The sequence below is a fragment of the Rhodamnia argentea genome, chromosome 2, assembly GCF_020921035.1.
Source record: "Rhodamnia argentea isolate NSW1041297 chromosome 2, ASM2092103v1, whole genome shotgun sequence".
NCBI lineage: Eukaryota > Viridiplantae > Streptophyta > Magnoliopsida > Myrtales > Myrtaceae > Rhodamnia > Rhodamnia argentea.
The window spans coordinates 26,295,940-26,316,386 of NC_063151.1; the positions used below are offsets into that span (position 1 = coordinate 26,295,940).

The following is a 20,447-nucleotide window of genomic DNA, read 5'->3' on the forward strand; positions in this document are numbered from 1 at the left end:
GAGCTTTTTCTAGGGTTTTGTTTTCATGCTGTCCTCTTCAATGGGCTCCTCCTCCTCCTCCTCCTCTTTTCTTCCCCACCACCCACCAACACCACCACATTGATCATCGAATGTGGTGGACCATCTCTGCACGTAAAACGCGACGACTGATGGTAAAATCTTTCGATGACAGATCTGGGTTTTTGTCACTGAGTTGATGATCATCTGCCATGGAAAGTCGTTCCCTTTTTGTTCAATCCCTTTCTGTGGTGTGCTGCACTTTTCTCTGTCTCCATATATTATCGATCTTTTTTCCATCCCTTTTTCCGCAGTCCAAAAACATAAATTTTACAGACAAATCATGCGTAGTTTCATGGAATGAGAAATGTTTACAAGGTTTTTCGGTCAGCTATGTGTAAGTTCGCAATTACACTTTATAGACAAATCATGATTAAACCTGTCAAACTGATAACCTATTTAACCCGCTTATTGTAATGCAAATTTAGTAACTCATTCTCGACCTAATCCACACTCAACGTATATCTAACCCATACTTATTCCTAAAACACTTCCATAGTTAATCCAATATAAGAAAACTCATACCAAAACCGATAAGAATGCGAAGTAAATGAACGCAAGATCAAGTAAAAGCGAGAGAGAATGAAAAGAGAGTGAATCGGGTTTAAGTAAATTGTAAACTCGTTTACAACCCATTTAACACTCATATTGTGTTAAACCTCATTTGTGATCGATTTTTACAGGTCTAATCATAATTAAGGCGATGCATTGTCGACAAAAATACACGCTTCAATACAACATCGTAGATAGGGGCCTTAATACTGCTTGCTTGGGCAACACACATCCCCGCGGAAAAAATGAATCAACTCTAACGACTTTTCAACCAAGTATATGCTTAAAATTTCCATGGTATCAGGATTGAGTGAATTTTTTTTTTTTTTGAAAAACTCCAAAGTCTTCCTAATCAACAATGTCCGCGATTAGTTTGTTACTGGCACAGGTCTTGACGTAGAGAAGGCATTTCGCCGTACCGATCCTACTCGACAACAATGGTCGCGATTAACTTATCATACCATACCGGCCATGCATTCGAGTTACAAATTATTATCGGTCCAATTAATTTTCTTCTGAAGTAATTACTCTTTGCCGGCATTTTCCAACCCCTTTTGTTACGTGGTATTGTGTTTCTTTGATTAGGGTTCCATCGCGAAAGTAATCTTTTCTTGCTTGAGGAAAAACACAGACGATTTTGAGCATACATAATTTAAGTTTGGAGGCTACATGTGAAATACCGAGTGATTATGGTACATAATTATTGTCTTTATGAATATTTTGCTTTAATATCATTTTCTAAAATTTTTGTATGTGTGATATATAGCACACACAAAACACACACACACATATATATATATATATATATATATATATATATATATATATATATATATATATATATATATATAACACTTGGGTGGGGAATTCCTCAGTGGGCTGAGTGGGCATGTCTAAGGTTCAACGATGTAATAATGGCCGAGAAATGATGCCGAGTGAGCTGTCGGTGCTCGGTGGTTCTGCTGTTGTACAAGCTTTCAGAGATCTTGCAAATGACAAAGTTTGAATCAACTAAACAATGACATTGCTCCTGCTTCATTGTCAGTGCGGATACTTAATTTGAATCTCCAGCATGCATTCAATGTTTTCTGATTTTATTGAACAATTACTTCTCGATCTATTTGAGATTGCGATAACTATTGAAATGCAATACCAAGCTTCCGATCGGAAGTCACGCCTCTCTCATAAGATGATAAAAAATTTGTCCACGGTGATAAAAATCGTCGAGGCATACAATCTTTCTATATATATATTACATTATGCCTTTCTATAGATGCGAATTCCAATCACAAGTGTCATATTTTCTTGGCAGAGAATTTGTTAGTTTTATTTTGGTCATTTTTCTATGTGAGATGCTTCCTACATGTTTTTTTAGAGGGAAAAGGCCACAAAAAATCCCAGACTATATTCACTGTGACATATTTACCTCAAATTTTTATTTTATCACATAAAAAACTCTAAACTTTTACCCGCATGACACATTTACTCTAAGTTTTTTTTTTTTGTGAAATGAAAATCCCAAACTTATATCCGTACAATACATTTACCCAAAATTATTTTTTTGTGACACAAAAAACTCCAAATTGTGGGCATATGACACGGTTTGAGATAAACGCGTCACCTGGATACAAATCTAGGATTTTTGAAGTCATACGAAAAATTTGGGATAAATGTGTTATACTATTACAAGTATAGAATAATGTATCATGCGGACACAAGTTTGAATTTTTTTTGGCTTCACAAAAAAAATTGGGATAATGTGTCGAGTGAATATAATTTATGATTTTTGGTGATTTTGTTCCCCTCTTTGTATCTATAACAAGACAATTACCAATTTCATATCGCACACGACATTCCTTTACACCCCCACACTCTTTTTCTTGGTCTCTGTTCTTTTTAAGGACATTCTTTTGCCTTAATCTATGATACAATTTGACATTTGACAGTACATCTTGAGCCAGGTGCAACTTCTTTTTCCCAGACACAAAAATCCATCCGTCTTTTGATGCAGTGGTAAGCAAAAAGAAACAGAATAATTTAAAAAAAAAATAATCAGATTAAAGTTTTCCATAATGAAAGTTAAAAAAAAATTAAAAAAAAAATGAAATGCCAAAAAAGAAAGGGGCGCTTATAGAAAAGGTCAAAGAAGCTTCTTTTCTGTATCAACAGAGCAGACCAGCTCTCTCTCTTTTCTCTATCTCTGTGTTGAGCTAAAACCAGAGTGACTGCTTTTTCACTACTCTCTCCGTCTCTCAACAGTTTAATCCTCTGCTTCTCCCTCACACATCTCTTCCAAACTTTCATCTCCGCAAGCTTGGAGCTCCCTTTTCATTTTGAGGGAACTTTGATGTCTACTGCACCGTTGGCACATGATTACATAGGCTTAAAAGAGCCTTCTTTAATGTCGAGGAGCTCCGAGAAGGGCTTGCCCTCTTCTTCTCCGGGTGAACATGAGAAGAAGTCCTCTCTTAACCTCAGAGAAACCGAGCTGAGGCTTGGGTTGCCTGGTTCTCAGTCTCCGGAGAGAAGGCATGCCCTTGGCGTCTCTCTGTTTGGCAAAGATTTGGAGAGCAAGAGTGGTGTTTTGGGTTTCGCTCTGAGCTCTTCGAAGAACTCGGTTTCAGGAGCCAAGAGAGTGTTCTGCGATGCCATTGATGGGTGTCCCAGCAAATGGGTGTTCTCCGCGAGCAACGGTAAATCTGAGGTTGATTTGGCCAAAGGGGGTCCTGTTTTGTTGTCTCCAAGAAGCGGCAAGGAGAGTGATAATGGGGTCCACACCCTGCAACCTTGTGTGTCCAAACCAGCCATGAAAGAGGGTCTTGGTGGTGTTCCTCAGTCTCCAAAGCCCGAGCAAGGGGAGAGGAAGAATCAAGGTGCTGCTGGTAGCGAGCATGGCTCTGCACCAGCTGCAAAGTAATTTTCGCTCTTGGCTCTTTCCGGAGTCATACCCAGCTTTTTGGGTTTCATTAATCCCCTTTTTCATTTTCTTTAAAAGTTTTTTTTGGAGTTACGTGATCTTCTGATGATGAATAAGTTTTTACTCTATGCTTTCTGCAGGTTTTTTGTCTTTTGGTTTGTTTGTTTGTGCAAGGTAATTAGTGAAAGGATCCGTCTTAACCAGGGTTGATACCCAGGCCCATGATCTTCTTCTCATTTGGGTTTTGTTGTGTTTGAGCTTGCACAGTGTAGAATTTTCTCAGTTGTCTGCATGTACGCCTGATTCTTGGGCAAATCCCCTTCTCACTCCTCAGAGTGTCATATGGTGCAAACTGCCTTATGACCCAAATAAGGCCATCAAAAGATAGCTGCTTGTCTTGGGATCAGCTTCTTTATAGTTTATTCTTGTGTGCACCATTTGGGTCTTTGTAATGATCACAAGAAGAGAATTAAAGATCTTTTCTCAGTTAAAATCCTCTAATTGGAGGCTGATCATACTGTATTCGTTCACCGAGATATTCCCATCTTCGGTTTGCTCACCTGTAAAGTGTTCAGTTTTTAGTCTTAAGTGAGTGCTGAATGTGCAAGTGCAACATGCAATTCAACAGGGCACAGGTAGTAGGATGGCCACCAATTCGATCATTTCGCAAGAACACCACGGCCTCTACTTTGGCGAAGAACAGCGACGACGCGGAAGGCAAATGCCTCTACGTGAAGGTCAGCATGGACGGAGCTCCCTATCTGAGGAAGGTGGACCTCAAAACCTACAGCAGCTACTCGGAACTCTCCACTGCTCTTGAGAAAATGTTTAGCTGCTTCACCATCGGTAAAGTTTCCGACCCATTTCATTGGAGACTACGAGAGATTTTAATGAGACAAACACAGTGGTGCTCGGTTTCAATTATGAATATGTTAACTTCACTGTCTTTCACTTCTTGTTGTCTATGTGTACACTCTGTGCGACTAAACTTTCGAACAGTCTTTGTTCTTATGAATTATCAGCGAGCTTTCATGTCTCGTTCTGGTACTTGGCTTGCCCTACTATAAGTGGATGCAAAAATGCCTTCGTTTCAGAAGGTGCTAAGATTATCCATGCCTTGACTCTGTATTGCGAATGGCAGTATCAGGGCATTGTGATTCTCATGAGCCTCTGGGGCAAGAAAGCCTGAGTGAGAGCCGTTTGGCCGACCTCCTCAATGGTTCTGAATATGTTCTCACGTACGAAGACAAGGACGGCGACTGGATGCTCGTGGGTGATGTCCCCTGGGAGTAAGCACTTCTCCTGAAATTCACTCCTGAGCATTCTCCCCTTAGGACTTGATTTTTCTGGGGCATGACTCTGATTTTTAGTTCTTGAAATGAAGAAGATCCAAGCTATCAAATAGCCTGTTTCTATTTCTTATTCTGAATCCCCTCTTCATATGCCGTCTTCAGGATGTTCACCGACTCATGTAGGAGACTAAGGATCATGAAGAGTTCTGAAGCAATTGGTCTAGGTACCGGTTCTTTACCGCACGCGCGAACAAGTTTTTATCAACTAGGAAATTCATTTGATCTGACCTAATGTCACTGGCCAATTCTTCGCTTGCAGCTCCAAGGGCCGCAGAGAAATGCAAGAGCCGGGATTAGCGGGCAAGGCGCTTAACATCTCCTCTAAAAAGGATTTTGAGTGATATATTTCTATTGAATCCCTATATCTGTTGCTAATTGTCCCTTGAAGCTTTGGAAAGTTTCCTTGAATGGAAGTTTTTCATTTGAATCATGTCTAGATCACATGTTTGTTTTTCTGGTTCCTATGACGTTGTACGTTCGAATTCCTGTTGATGTAAATGGTCTGCTTGTTGCTTATGAGTCTCTCTCTCTCTCTCTGTGGTACTTTCTAGTCTCTATCTACCATGAGTTTCATGGTTCATGATACATCGAGAATCATGGGAGACTACAAATGGTTGAAAATTACATGGGCTTACCTGATTTGATTTATGAAATGAGATTGATTTCGTCTACCGACCATATCCTCACACTTGGGTCAACCAAGTCCACATTTTTTCCACCGTGCCTCCACTAGTTGACTTCGTTGACCTCTTTCTTAGGTTTCCATTGCCATTTGAACATGTCTGGATTCAATTCACACGCTGGTCTTCCAGTTTCGGAAGACGGTCCCTGGTTCCTAAAACACATCTGGATAAGGATTAGAATGGAGAGGCCTGATCCTCACCTGCACCGCCGAAGGCGAAGGGCCAAGTCACGAAGGCTGAAATCTTCTGTGTCTATGTAACAAGTGTTCAAAACACATGCACAAGGACTGCACTCTGCATTACTACCATCGTACTGTTTAGATAGTCACTGACATTTCCATTGAATTAGGATTTCCATTCGGGTGGATAATCAGAACAGTACAGTGTCGTCTTGATGCATATCCATTTAATCTTCCAATTATTCAATCGTTCCGACGAGGATATCAACGCATTCTCCTCGCCAAATCCACAGCACCAACAAGCCAGAGAAAGAATGTTAAAGCATTTCATCGCAGCAGATCATTCCGAAAACTGGAAATAGAGAATACAACAGAAAATGAACCTGATAACTACACTGCAGCAACGTGAAAAAACCAAGCCTAACACTAGTATTAACACGAGTCTGAGTCTCGAGAAAGAAGGCAAGGCCGCCTGTCACGGTAAATTGTCTCATCAGTGTTACGACTATTGTTTTGATACCTCAACATATACCATCTGAGTATACCCGTTAAATACAGAACGATCGAATCCCGACAAGCCAAGCCGCTGAAATAAGCGAAACCGACCATCTTCCACAATTGGAGGGCTGGTGCGAGCAGGATCATATCGGGATTGATGTGTGAGAGAAGGGCCGGCAACGGGAGGGAGCTCCCAATATACATCAAGCACTGACTCGAGGAATCGGCTGTTTTGAAAGTGCTGTGTGTAGGAGATAGGTTCATTACTGTGGTTGAAGTTATCACGCATATTGCCTCGAACACCCCACCAAGCTTCGCCGGGACCACATAACTCATCTGTATCCACTGCCTTCTCCCAGAACTTCTTTCTCTTCGCTCTAATTCTGGCTTCATCGCTAAACTTAAAGCAGCTGTGGCCACCCCCTGAAAGACGTTGCACAACAAAGGGAATCAACAACTAATCCTGATTATCCCCAAACTGAAGAGAACCCTAATTCACTAATTCCTTAAGAGATAAAGGAGAGCTGTAGCACCTGTAATATAAAATTGGTCACAGATTTGTCTTAAAGAATAATGATCTCCAGTCCCAGTATCATAATTGTCCTCAAAAACAAGATGCCTGAAACCAGCTCTCCGTGCTTGCTTGAGCCTGCAATTGAAAGATTGGTACAAGAGCAGCAATGGGTAATCCGATTGCAATGAAAAGAGTTGGCTTCACTAGCATGAATGGAACCAAAAGGTTAGGGATACAAATGAAATAAGTCAAACTATACCTTTTCAACTCATTTTGATGATCGTCAAAAAAAATAAGAACACGACTGAGATCAGTGATCCCGCGTTTCTTCATCACAGTTTTCCAGTCCATGCTTCCAAAATCAACAAAGTCCTTCCCAGCAAAGTACGTGCAGTTGCCATCAACGTAAGCAGGGCCCTTCTTTAGGTACTTCTCAGGATGTCGGGGTGAAAGTGAAATAATTGGAGTGTCTGGCATTGCTTGCCGCAAGACCCAAGTCGAATGACCCTTAAAAGCACCACTCTCTATCAGGAGATCTGGCTTAAGCCACCGTGCAATGAACCACAAGCCAAAGCTGTGATCAAAGCCCATTCCATACATATTATTCTTGATTGGTCGGGTTTCATATATAGGTACAAATTCTTCCAACCCCTTGAGCAAATCCTTGGATGTCCATTCAACATTTTTTCCGTGTTTCGATCTGCCTTTTACCAAGTAGAAAAATCAAATGACTAGGTACTCCAACTAAAGTCATCTATGAATCGACAAATTATAAAGTATAAGCGATGTGACATCGAAGATTGAATGAATTCATAAATCAAAAGCTGAAAATGAAATTATTTGCGGATCTGGGTTTCCCTAATCCCAGCTCAATTTAACCAATTTAAGTGCGATACAGGTGAATTCAAAGCACAAGATGCTTATCAAGTAAACTTATGTCTACTTATAAATTCCCCTTAAGGTGCCTGCATTTCATGTAAATGTGTAAGAAGAGATGCAGGTTTACCAATGACTACTGATGCATAGCAACGGACTGGCAGCATAGACCTTCTATATCATAAATTCCAGTTTTGCATATTCCATCAAATGCCAGAACACTAAATTCAATGCTGAGGTTCCGGCCAAAAAGATAAAAAAAAAAAATCAATGCTGAGGATGACATTTTTCACACTTCATCAGTCAATTCTTTAGAAGCTCCTGAGCAGTAAGCAGCAGAGAGGAGTAGCACCTTGATTGCTATTGTTATAATAAACTAATATAAACTTTGGCATAAAAATTTATTTACCAAATTCAGCAAAAACGGAATAGTGGTGTTTACAACACAATCAATCGAGATACAAATTTTACAAATCCATATCCAATACTGCACAATAATACCGAGCAAGAGATTCGCAATGAAACTGAAACGGAGCTACCACACCAAAGCATATTACATCAAGCTTCAAAGACATCAATTTCTCTCATTACAGCAAATTCATGGAAACCTCAGCAGATCCAGCTAATCTAATTAAGTTCAGTTTAGATGTGATGACAGTAGATATCGCAGACATGCAAATAATCAAGACCAAACCTCCTCCATTGTTCATGTGTGCACAGAAAATACCTTGGGCACGATATTCATAATGATGAAACAACAGAGGCAAAAGACAGTTCAACGACCAGGGGCACTACTCGGACATTTCAACAATTCATTTCTCTATCATCTTCCAAGCCACATTTCGCCCATTTGGAAAACAATTTACCAAGAACGCCTTGGAGGAAGGGCATTTTCTAATTAAATTGAGCTCACTCAGAGAGCCAAAAAGTCATGTATTACCTTGCTCTTAGATTCAGCAATCAAACCAATCCCAATGTCTACACTCAAAAAGTGAAAAGCTAACAAAACCAAATTTCATTTCAGCTCAAACACGAGACCGAAGCAAGTTCCGATCCAAATTCAAATAAACCAGATCCAATCCCGCAATTTCTCCCTAATTGCGTCCCTCACAAGGCTAAAATCCATCAAAACAGGAGAAACTTACACCAAGGAACGCCGAGCGAGCCGAAATCGGACTCGAGGCCGTCAAATCCGAAGAAGCGGGCGCGGGAGACGGGGTCGTAGGGGTCGGAGATGCAGACAATGTTACGGGAGTGGCGGATCGCGGAGGGGATGAGGAAGAGGACGAGGAGGCAGATGAGGACGCAGGGCCAGGGGCAGACGTGGTTGAGCTTGGAGAGGTTGGTGATCCTGGCGACGAGGATGGAGACGTGGTTCTGCTTCTTGGTCTTGGACTCGTCGGCGGAGAGGGAGGCGGCGTCCCCGTCGCCGCCGCCGCCTTCGCCGTCGTCGGTGTGCGGCGAAGGTCTGCGCATGGAGAGGACTCTCTCGAGCATCGGAGCGAGAGAGTGAGAAGTGAGCGATGCGAGTGTGCGAGGGTCACCCGGTGTTTTCAGATTGTTTCAATTTCTCTCTCTCTCTCTCTCTCTCTCTCTAGATTGTTTCAACCATCTTTATCTGAATTTTAAATCAAACCCCAAGATTTATCTAAATCGCATACTTGGACGAGAATTCGTACCTTTTAACATTTCAATCCCGCCTGTATTTAATATAATCACATGCCTTTTTCTGAAAAAGCTCCATCTTTAACTAAACATTTTTATCGAAATTTTTTGCTCAGTGCACTAAAGAAATGAACGAGAATTCGTATCTTATCTTCTTAACATTTCATTCCCTGTTTCTATTAAAGATAACCACCACACGAATGAATCCGTTTACCCAATTCAAATACAAAAATGCGATTTTTTCATCTCGGTACGAACTCGAGATAGACTGTTTGTAGTGAATTAATCCGGAAATGAAAATCCCCCGATTAGTAGGCAATCTATTATATGTTTTATACAGTAATGTTGAGTTTTGTGTAGTGGAAGAAAATAAAATGGAAAAAAAAATGAAATGGAATGGAAGGGTTGGGAATAGATATGGCCAGATGGAATCGAAGGCCCAAAATTGGTTCGGAACCGGCCCATTGACCAGGTCCACGGTTCCGACCTTTTTTTTTTTTTTTTTTAAAGGGGGAGGCTGGGGGGAAAGAGCCGTTGGGCTGGAACCGCGATTCTTACCGAATCAATCGGTTTGTATTTTTTATAAAATAGGCCCGCCACGTCTAGTTGGGAATGATGATTTCAATATCTTGTTTGGTAAATTGTGAGAATGGAATGAAATGACTCTTGGATTCTTGCCTTTGGTTTACAAGCAAAAATGTCATGGGAATAGGAGTCAATGAGGAATTTTTAGTAAATTTATTTTACACCGCTTTTGTGTTATAGTAAAATAATCGAATTCTTAATCAACAATTATTTAGTAATAATCATAATATACATCACTCATATTTAATTGATTGTAACAAGAAAATAAGTATTTATCACAGATAATTTAAAAGTAGAATTATCGAAACTTAAATTATAATGATTGATTTTCAATATTGATCATCCTACTCATCAATCATATTGAATCGGCTATTGCTAACTATTTACTATAGTTGAAGTATAATAATTCAATCGGAATTCTTAAATAGTCAATCCGAATCATATTGTTCATTCACTAGTCAATCCGAATCATATCATTCATGCACTATAACCTAATATAGAAAAAAATATCTTAATGAGATATTCAAATACTATACTTAATTTATTATTAACTACTATGACGATTTCTTAGTTGCATTAATTGGAATGGTGATTCCAACTTCTAAGGAGGTGCATGAAAACGTTTTAGAAATAGAATTTTTGTTCCAAACCTATTTCTAAAATAGGTTTGGAACATAAACTAGTTTGGTAACGCAATTCTATTTTTCTATTCCTGAAACAAAAAGTTATTCTAGGAATAGATTTGAATGAGAAATGAGCAAAAAATAATTTTTTAGTTCTCCGAAAAACAGAAATAGAAATCTCACTTTTTCTCGAATACCCGCCATCACTAACCACCGTTTGCTACCGGCCGGTCATTGCTTCTCGCCGCCATCGGCTAGGCGTTGCATTTTCTAGAAGTAAAATTTTTTAACTGTTGTCAAACAAATTTCTATTATAGGATCAAAAATTTTATGCCGTTATCAAATGTATTTTTTTGCTCAAAAACTCATCCGGAAACATAAATAGAAAAAACAATTTTTAGTCAGAAATCTATTTCTGGAATATAATGGTTATCATTCACTCTCTAAATGTCCACCAAACATTAAAAAAGGGAATCATAGCCATTCTCGTCCTTTCAATTTCATTTAACCATATATAATACCTACACTACTATATTAATATTGTCTTTGTGATTTTTTTATACTAATTAGTTCATATGTAAATTGATAATTTGATTCTATTGTATCTTTTGCAACCGATGATACCTTAAGATAATCAAGTCCTTAATGCTAAAAAGTTTTCCCATTCCATTTCAAATGTATTTTGGTACGATAATCTACGCTAATTTCACTTTTATCAAATCTAATTCATATCTGAGACTGTGTTTATTTGGCTTTGTATGATTTATAAATATTTTTTTAAAAATTATCCCTTATAAAAATAAATAAATAAAAAATGTTGTCATTATTTATTAAAATATCTAGACATATGATTAATTTTTTTTTTCGGTGGAACAACAATCCGAATCCGCCCAATCAAAAATCGCCATGGAAATCCTTTGAACATGGCACGTGAGCGACACCTGCCGCCACCGTCATCCTCCGCCTCCTCCTGCCTTGCCTTTTTCCAAGTCGGAGAGGAAGGCACCGAAGACTTCAGGAATGATCGCTTGCTGTTCCAGGTCTCTCGCGCTCTCTCGGTAATCATCAGTTCCCCGTTCCGTTTCAAATTTTTGTTTTTTTTATGAAATTAGGAACGACCCACGTTATTCTTGACCGGAAAAACGTGATCTTTACATCGTCGAATGATAGTTAACGGAGGATTTCACTCTGCTAAGTTCAGTCCCACATATGTTTGGGAAGGGATTTGAATGAGGAATGATAGGCGCTCGATTTTTGTTTTGCGCCCTCTAGCTGGATATAGATAAGTGCTGCACTCGAAATCTGAGTAAAGTTTCTTCATTTTGTGCTTTGATAACTTCACAGTTCCAGCTGTGCCTTTTCGGTTCATCTATTTGAAAGTACTGCACATGGTTTATTTCTTGTTTCCGCAGATTGGATCGCGCACTAAAGCTCACGAGCTCATATGTGGTATCACGTCCTGTGAATATTTTTGAGGTACAAATGTCTTTACTCTTTGTTCGTTCCTTGATATTGGGGAAAAAGTTATGATGCTTGACAGAAGCTGGATAGTGGGTGATTATTTTTAACTGATAGGAGGGAGTGAATTTCATGAGTAGTAACATTTGTCACTGCAGAGCGCAGATCTTTGAAATGTCTGTTTATTGATGTTTCTCGGGACAAAAGTTCTGTCAACGGAAGGAAATGCAGGAATTGTACTTCTTTATGTTCAGTTACCTCGTCTTAGTTGGGGGATGAATCGACGTACGTTAACTAAATTTCTGCTTAACCCAACTGCACGCATCAAAATGTGGAAGCTTGTATCCAAGATTGTAGCAGGGGCACTTATGTATGCATAAGTTATATACTTCATCTCCGATTTAATTTGTCTTAACCACATCCTGCTTATCATTTTATGTTCTGGGTAAATCTATGTTTCTCTGCTGCAATTCTTGAGTTTCTAATGCCAATTGATGGAATTACATACAGTTTGCTTATCACGGTGTGAGTTGCAACTGGACAATGGACAAAAAGGATTCACAGAGTTCTGTGGAGCAGAAAAAGAAGCTGAAAAAAATTGACCTCGCATGGAGACCAATTTCTACTCAAGCTACTTGTTTTGAAGGTTAGTTCTTTACTGGAAATGTTGTTTCATTTGATTTGGTATGCAATGGTTGATTTTGTTTTGGATAAGCTGAATGAAGAACCTTTGGCTCTCAAAAGTAGTCAGAATTGACTTGTCCTTTGCAACTCTTTCCGACCATTACATTATGTGGTTTCCATTCATTAAAGTTTTGATAACTCAAAGTGTGCACCATTCTTGCTATAACAGTCTCACGATAATTTGACTGTGTTGTGAAGTCTATGTTACAGGAATATCAGCACATAAATCTGGCATGGGTATTTAGTAGGGAGTAGGCTCTGAAGGTAATACTGACAATCTTTGTCGATGCTTATCTCCTTGAATTCACAGCTAAAGATGCGACAATCAAGTCGGAGGGTACTACTCAAGTTCAAGAAGTACATGGGAGCATAATTGGCCCAGCTTCAATTGCTGAGAAGGACGTAGCTGAAGCAGAAATTGATATAACTAAATCAGTTATCAGCTCTAGCATTCCAGGTGTTGGTGCAGATACAGAGCCTGTCCTTTATCCGGAAAAGCATAGTATTTCAGTTGAGGCAAGTTTTGTTAATTAGCTCTTATCTTTGCAAGGCATATTTTGTCTTTCATGCTTTCATACATCAAACGGCATCTAGTGTTTCCTGCTAAAATTAGGATGTAAGGTTCACATGAGCTGTAGCACAACTAAGTTACACTAAGTTGAATATCTTAGGACTGTTTGACAGAACTGTGAGGTGTATATTTCTGCAAGTCTTTCCATGGGAGATGCAATGGGCCAGAGTTGCAAGTGTACATTTATCCTACAAGATCCTTGGCCTGCAAAATCCTGTGCCAACTTAAGGAAGAGAAAGTGCTGACAGAATGAAATGGTTGTTCTGTCTCTATCTTCATTTATCGACTGGTTTTGTTTGCTTAGCTCAGTATTAAGCGTTGACGTTTGCAGGATCCCCGTATTTAAGAAGGTGATTTGAGCCAATAAAAAAAATGGTGGTGGACGCCACTAGGAGATAATTACAAACTTTGCCATCTTCATTCCTTTGGCTGCTTGCAGAGTGTAAGACTGATGTCTTTAAACCTGGACTGGTCAAAGAACCGGTCTAGGTTCTGGTTCGCAGGTCAACTGGTTGAACTTCCAGGTCAATAAAGTTAGAGAATTTACAAACAAATTTACAATCTGTCATGCTGATTTACACAAACAGCAATGACTACTCCAGTGGAAACGGCATTCTCTTACCTACAATGGTCAGGGGATGAACACTATATTTTTTCACCAAGTCAATAAATTGGCCAAAGATCTGGGCAAACCGTTCCGGTCTAGGCTCTGGTTACACTAACAGCAATGCCTACTTCAGTGGATATGGCATTCTCTTACCTACAAGTATTGGGGCTGAACACTTTATATTTTTTCACCAAGTCAATAAATTGGTTAAAGATTCGGGGTAAACAAAAAGGACTGGTCTGGACTGGACCGGACCAGACCATAGTCCGGTTTCCTGTCCAACCGGTGGAACCTACTGGTCTGTCCTGGTATGAAAACATTGATTTAGACTATATAGCGTTAAGGAGTAGTAATGGTTCTTACAACAACCTAGTCTATTTTATTAGATGCGGTTGGCCACCTGATCATTCACTTATTGCAGCAAAAAATGAAATGCCTTGCATATAAAAGTTCTTAAAAGAATTATTGAAGCTGTAAAAACTTGAAAACCATTTGTTGTCCATGGGATTATTTTTTTGGTGAACCCAAACTTAATATTGGATCAATTTTTTCTTTTTTGGGTTGCCCGGGGGGGTGGGGTTTATATTTTCGTGATAGTAGAGCCCCAAGTACACGAGTTCCCCATGAGTGCAATAAAATGTACCTAGTAATCCATCACCATCAATGTGGCTCCAGACCTCTTTACCTTTTGAGGGCATTTCTTAAAGGTAATATCTAATGATTTAGCTAGGGGTTAAGCAAGGGCGTGTGCAATTATCCTATTCAAAGTCAATGCTTTGCAATTGACAAATTATAAAAATACGTCTGTCGGTCATGTCAAAGCTAAAGTCGAAAAAAAAAATACTTGTTTGACATCATGTAGTTGGAAAGATACTTCTTTTGAGCTGATTTAGTCGGCGATATAACCATCTGTCATGTTAGTTTGTCCAAGAACATGCATCTAAAGATCTTGTAACCATTTGTCTTTTATTTTGACATGTCATCTCATCGCTACATTTTCTATACAGGTAGGTTCTTCACTAATGCATTTCATAAAAGGAAAAGGGTACAGATTTATGATTCATGATTGTTTCAAATTAAACTCGTGGCCTTAGTCCCTTATGATTTTGTATTTCATTCATCAGAGGATTTACTCAGAAGAAGATTGAGGAGGAGATGAAAGTTGATATTATATTTCCTTCATCAAGGAAGGATGATCACATTGGTAAGATTTTGGTTCTAGATAGAATGGATGCACAACCTTGTTCATACTTCCTTGAGCTCTCGAAGAGATACTTATCTTTAATAGTTTGGGTGCATATGAGTAATTCTGTCTCGGAATGCATTTCATGATTGTGAATTCTTATTGTCTTCTAATTGTACTTTGCTTTATAATATTTGGTAATGCCCCAAGGTTGCTTGATACAGTTATTGAAGGAGATTCCAGAGAAGCTGTGAATAGTGCATTGGAGAAGATTCAAACTATAATTGGTGAGGTAAGTAGTGGTGGTGATTCTAACAGAGTTTCAGATTTTTTTGAGTATAACTGTATTCCTTAGTAACTAATCCACGAAAGCAAGCATCTATTAAATATGTCCAAGTTTTGCCTCTTATTAGCACTCTCAAACTTCTAGCGGGATGTTGGATCAGTTTCATTGAAGTTGACTGGCCAAGTTAGCTGTAAAATTTTTGCTTATTAGTTCCATCAGCAGGTGATGTGCTTTTGGGAATAGCTTTAGGAGCCTAAGCATTATGCCACTAGTCTTTAAAGAACTTTGTGTTTATGTGACTTGAGAAAATCTGTGAAGTTTGAATATTATTCTGTTCTCCATTTCAATGGATGTAATCTTCAACTCCAAATGATGAAACAACGTGACGTCCTTGAATGTTTATTAATAGTTCCTCAGTGAAAAAGCTACACAAATTTGTACTTTTTGACATTTATTTGCTACTCCATCTTAAGTAAAATTACTTTGCTCAGTTCTTTTTTATTAATAGTTAGTGTCTTAGTACCCAAATTTTGTAAGTTAGTCCATAGACTTTGTATAATGCAATTGATCATCTTGTAATTCTATCTTAAAAAATGTATGGTCCAATGAGTTGGCATAGTCTCGTGTTAGGTTTTTCTTTGAATACGGAGAAATTTTTGTTTTGGGACCTTGCATGGTCGAACCTTTTTCTTATGACCACTAAGCAGATGATGATCTTTGGTATCTCCTGACATTCCCAAATTGCAGGCAGTTGAAAGCCCAAGTCTCGATTACTCTCATTTTGTTTCACTTCCTTTGGCAATACACCCTGGATTGGTTGACAAGCTTTTCAGCTTTCAAAACTGCATACTGGGTATTAGCAATTCTTCTGCTGATGCGATCGTAGATATGGATTCAAATGAAGACAACTCTGAAGGGGAAGACAGTGAGCAGGAGTCAAGGAATGTTGCAGTCAAGCTTGAAGTTGCAGATGGGAAGGAACAAGTTAAGGTCGACGTCACCAGCATACCAATTGTTAGTTACCCACCAAAAGCAACATCATCTTCCTCATTATCTGGTAAGGAAAAGCCTGCCACTCTTATGCTCAAGGGTCTCAGCAGTTTGAATTGGCCTTTTGTTGGGTTGTTGTGGTTATTGGCACCTCACGTTAAAATGCACATATTCATACACGTATGCCCAGAGACTCTCAGACCCCTATCATCATGATGGGTGAAGTGATGCTATCTATCTTTCTTAATTGTGAAAATTTACTGATTTTTACACTAGTGGCTTTGGGGTCCTTTTGATATCTCCTCCTGCCTTTTACCTTTTGCTTTTGTTTCATTGGCATATAAGACATATTTCTTAGAACTGAGTTTTACATGTTTCTTCTTCAAGTGCACATTTCTTTATCTATGATTCTTTGACTCTTCCTTGTTTCCCTATATGTTTCCCTCCAAATGTGTTAGAATTATACTCACTTTGAGCTAATTTTTCAGACTTCGGAATTGACAAATCCATATTTATCAAGCCAAAAACATTCCACTTAACTGTACTCATGTTGAAGTTGTGGAACAAAGATCGGGTTGCTGCAGCTGCTGAGGTTTTGCAGGTATATCGTTTAATCCAACACAATGTTTGTTAAAGTAATACTGATATTTGTTAGTGGTTAGTAGGTGAGTTTAACTAAGGTAATTGGAAAATTGGGTCTCTCTTATGCTCTTTATATGGATCGATCTTATGTACTCCTTTGTCATGTCAATTTAGTAAAGATGTAGTCTTTATTGAGTCTCTCTGTCCCTCTTTCTTGACGTTCCTTAAGTATATACATGGTATCAGAGCCTTCGAGAGAAAGGACCCAAATCAAAATCCTAGATTCTGCTGCTTCTTGTCGTCGGTAAACAAAAGAAAAAAGAGTCTAATCTTCGTCAACGTCGCGCTACTGGTTCCACCTTCCTTGTTCGACACCACCATCACTGTGCCTCCCATATCCTGTTCTCTAAGTTCACCACTCATTGTCCACCGCTATCTCCCTCATCAGTCTAGGGTTTCAATCAACTCAAAATTGACCCATCTCACTCTTTCAGCTATCATCTTCTCTGTCTGAGTTGGTCACGTCACTGTCATCATCTATCCTCAGGTCACCCAGACCTGAAGAGTTGCACCTCTTCCTCTGTTTGTCGTCATCAGGTGCAAGTAGTCCTTTGATGCTCGCCATCCATTGCTCATCCTTTCTCTGTCACTCACGAGCTCTGTGGTCCACTTCTCTCTAGCTGGCCACTGTTCTCCGTCATCTCCGTCTACATTCTGACGTCATCGAAGCTCATCCTCCACCTTTGTTGCTGGCCAGCACATCCCCTGTGTTTTTCAACTTCGTTTCTATCAAGGTTCTATTGTCCATGTGATCCCAATCCACGCCTCATCGTTCATCATCAGCCTTTCTCCCATGTAGTCGGTGACAACATCGCTGTTCGTCATCAAGAGCAGTTGTTTGTTCCTCTCTGTTCACGACTCATCCGCTGGTCGAGCTCCCTTCCGTCGCGCATTTCCTTGTTATTCATTGATGTCCTTTGTTGTCCTCGGTTGTTCTCAATTGAAGCCATTGGTTTTGCTCCTCCTTAACAGTGAAGCTGTCTATTCTTGTGGGTTGCTGGTTTGTTAGGTTTGTGTCATTTTCAATTCCTTATGAGCCAAAAAAAAAAGAAGAAGAAGGAAAAAGCCACAGGAACTTGCCTTCAGCAAAAGCTCTCAATTTTAATCCGTCGAAACCTTAACAACCTCTACTGTTAATATCACCTATATCCTATAGTGAGTATCGTTGGCGAGCAAAGCAACTGTGAGTGCCGAAGTCCAGCACACTTCATCAATCTTCACATGATTTTGTCTTCATTGCTTGAGGAAGAGAAAGGTGTGAAGTTTCTTTGCTCGATTTGTCACTTCAGCGCTTCTATCCAGTCAATGTGGATTTCATTCAATTTGTCGTGTAAGGTCCGGCTTACTCAATTGTCGTTGTCTCAAATCCAGTTCAATACATCCACATTTATTATGTAGTGGAAGGTCCGGCTTACACTAAACTTTAGTCAGAGATGTCTGAAGGAAGTTGCACTTGTTATTTGCAAGCTAAATGCTCCAGCTTGAGGGGAAGTGTTGAAGTATATCTAATTGTATTAGTCAGTGGTTATTAGACGAGTTTTGATATAGGTAATTAGAGTTTTGGGTGTCTCTTGGGCACTATAAATAAAGTCATGTTATGTACTTTTTAATAAAGTCGATTGAGTAAAGATATAGTTCTCCAAAAAATCGTAGAATATTTACAATGTTGTTTCCTAAGTTGATGTGCTTCAAGTAAATCACTCCATTTTCTATGCAGAATATCTCTTCAAAAGTCAGAGATGCATTGGATAACCGTCCCATCTTCATAAGGCTTAAGGGACTGGTAAGGTTCATTTGAAATTGGAATGGTCAATTATGCAGCCCAACATGATAATATTCTTTCGAGTATTCTTCCGACGTTCTCACAGGTCCCTTCAGTCAAAAGCATCTACTCTTATCTTAATTAATATATCATGATCTTTCTGCTAGGCCTCTTTGATTATTTATGCTGTTGGTAGCTTGCATGATGTAAACTTAAGAATATTCATACTATTTCAATAACAGAGCTATATGCCCTTGAAAACGAATAACTGGGAATATAATTTGCGAATTTTAACCCTTTTAACTCCTTTTTTGGCATTCGAAGTACATGGTCACGGAGAACCTGTTCTTTCTGTTCCTTGTAGGACTGCATGGGAGTGGTTCTGCGGCCAAAGCCTGTGTTCTTTATGCTCCTCCGGAAGAGATCGGCAATGAGGGCAGACTTTTACGTGCCTGTCGTATCCTCCTCTGATGTGTCCAAGTGCTATCAATATATTTTCCTGTATCTGTGGCTTAGGGAATGCATGGGGGGAAATTTTGCTACCTGCTGGATGTTTTGATTGACTGCATCAGTAATTCTTTGAGTTCCCTAACAATTCTTAGAAGTTATTATTGATGCCTATACTGAGGCAGGACTTGTGTTAGAGAAAGATGCTAAACAAAAGTTAAAGGTACTCTCTATGGCCTTTGCTTTTCTTCTGTGTGTTTCGGGGGTCTGGTGGCATGATGGATGTCTGCAATATTACCATGTTTCATCAGAGACAGGCGTACACGGAAATTTTTTCGAGTTTGTAGGGGGATTAAGCATTTGAAAAGAGTCGAAAAACATATTGCAAATCAAAGAGCTGTCAAATTTTATGTAGCTTATCCCTTGAGCACAGAGTCTTAATGCACTTGCCTCCTTGAATTGCAGTTGCACGCCACAGTCATGAATGCCAGGCACAGGAAAAGCTGGTGCGGCCATCATCCTTTTGATTTTCCCTTTTCCTTTCATAAGTTTTATGGCATCGTTTCATTAACTGTCTCCGACTTATACGCCGCTGCATCTTTTGCTAACGTGTCTATTTGGGGTTGATTCAGCAAGAGGAGGACAAGAAAGGTGGATTCATTTGACGCAAGAGGGATATTCAAACAGTACGGATCCGAGGAATGGGGGGATTATCTCCTTCGTGAGGCTCATCTTTCACAAAGGTTTGTGTTCGATGAGAGCGGTTATTATCACTGTTGCGCTTCGATTCCCTTCCCAGAAAGCATGCAGCTGGACTGATTCACTGTATGACTGATATTTCATTCCATCAGTTGGACTGATTCACTGTATGACTGATTTCATTCCATCAGTAGATGAGAAATCTAATGATTCTTAGGTGGTTTAGCATTCTCTTCTCGCAGTTGTTTTGGTTTTGTTCTATAACATTCTAGTTGGTCCCTTCCAAGAGAGTCGTATGAGAAGATATCAGAGTTCGCTACCATTGCACTTAGGAACTCGCGATTCGTACGAAATGCAATTCATGGTCGTTAACAGATGGAAAAAGTCCATATGATTTCACAACACCCATACTGCGAAGATTTTTCTCACCAGAGATGAATTCGAGAAACTGCTCAAGTTCTTCCATGTCTATCGAACAGATGCTTCATGAAACTGTGTCATGTCGCGTGGTCGTATAACCTGGATTTTAATTACCGAGTTCTCGGTTCTTGTAACGAGAATGATTCTACTGAACACGGGGAAAACTAAATTGTTGAGCTGTAAGTACATGAGTAAAT

At 39.4% G+C, this 20,447-nt stretch overlaps 3 protein-coding genes across 3 annotated transcripts; 2 read left to right on the forward strand and 1 right to left on the reverse strand.

Annotated features, from left to right (window-relative positions):
• The first annotated feature begins 2,760 nt into the window (after nucleotides 1-2,760).
• LOC115737412 (auxin-responsive protein IAA27-like) lies at nucleotides 2,761-5,394 on the forward strand. Its single transcript, XM_030669532.2, has 5 exons — nucleotides 2,761-3,522; nucleotides 4,155-4,372; nucleotides 4,668-4,815; nucleotides 4,981-5,042; nucleotides 5,138-5,394. Exons 1-5 carry the CDS (start codon nucleotides 2,957-2,959, stop codon nucleotides 5,173-5,175), a joined length of 1,032 nt encoding a protein of 343 aa, XP_030525392.2. The 5' UTR covers nucleotides 2,761-2,956; the 3' UTR covers nucleotides 5,176-5,394.
• A 652-nt stretch (nucleotides 5,395-6,046) lies between these two features.
• On the reverse strand, nucleotides 6,047-9,258 carry LOC115737411. The gene is made up of 5 exons (XM_030669531.2): nucleotides 9,241-9,258; nucleotides 8,774-9,191; nucleotides 7,012-7,456; nucleotides 6,772-6,887; nucleotides 6,047-6,661 (listed from the first exon to the last, which is right to left on the reverse strand). Exons 2-5 carry the CDS (start codon nucleotides 9,123-9,125, stop codon nucleotides 6,246-6,248), a joined length of 1,329 nt encoding a protein of 442 aa, XP_030525391.2. The 5' UTR covers nucleotides 9,126-9,191; nucleotides 9,241-9,258; the 3' UTR covers nucleotides 6,047-6,245.
• A 2,139-nt stretch (nucleotides 9,259-11,397) lies between these two features.
• LOC115737409 lies at nucleotides 11,398-20,068 on the forward strand. Its single transcript, XM_048274894.1, is given in 16 exon segments — nucleotides 11,398-11,559; nucleotides 11,914-11,977; nucleotides 12,470-12,605; nucleotides 12,954-13,159; nucleotides 14,829-14,866; nucleotides 14,946-15,025; nucleotides 15,229-15,296; nucleotides 16,038-16,347; nucleotides 16,769-16,881; nucleotides 18,640-18,705; nucleotides 19,049-19,057; nucleotides 19,060-19,141; nucleotides 19,287-19,354; nucleotides 19,597-19,637; nucleotides 19,764-19,987; nucleotides 20,024-20,068. Coding segments are annotated over 15 exon segments (1,506 nt in total). The 5' UTR covers nucleotides 11,398-11,521; the 3' UTR covers nucleotides 19,951-19,987; nucleotides 20,024-20,068.
• The last annotated feature ends 379 nt before the right edge of the window (nucleotides 20,069-20,447 follow it).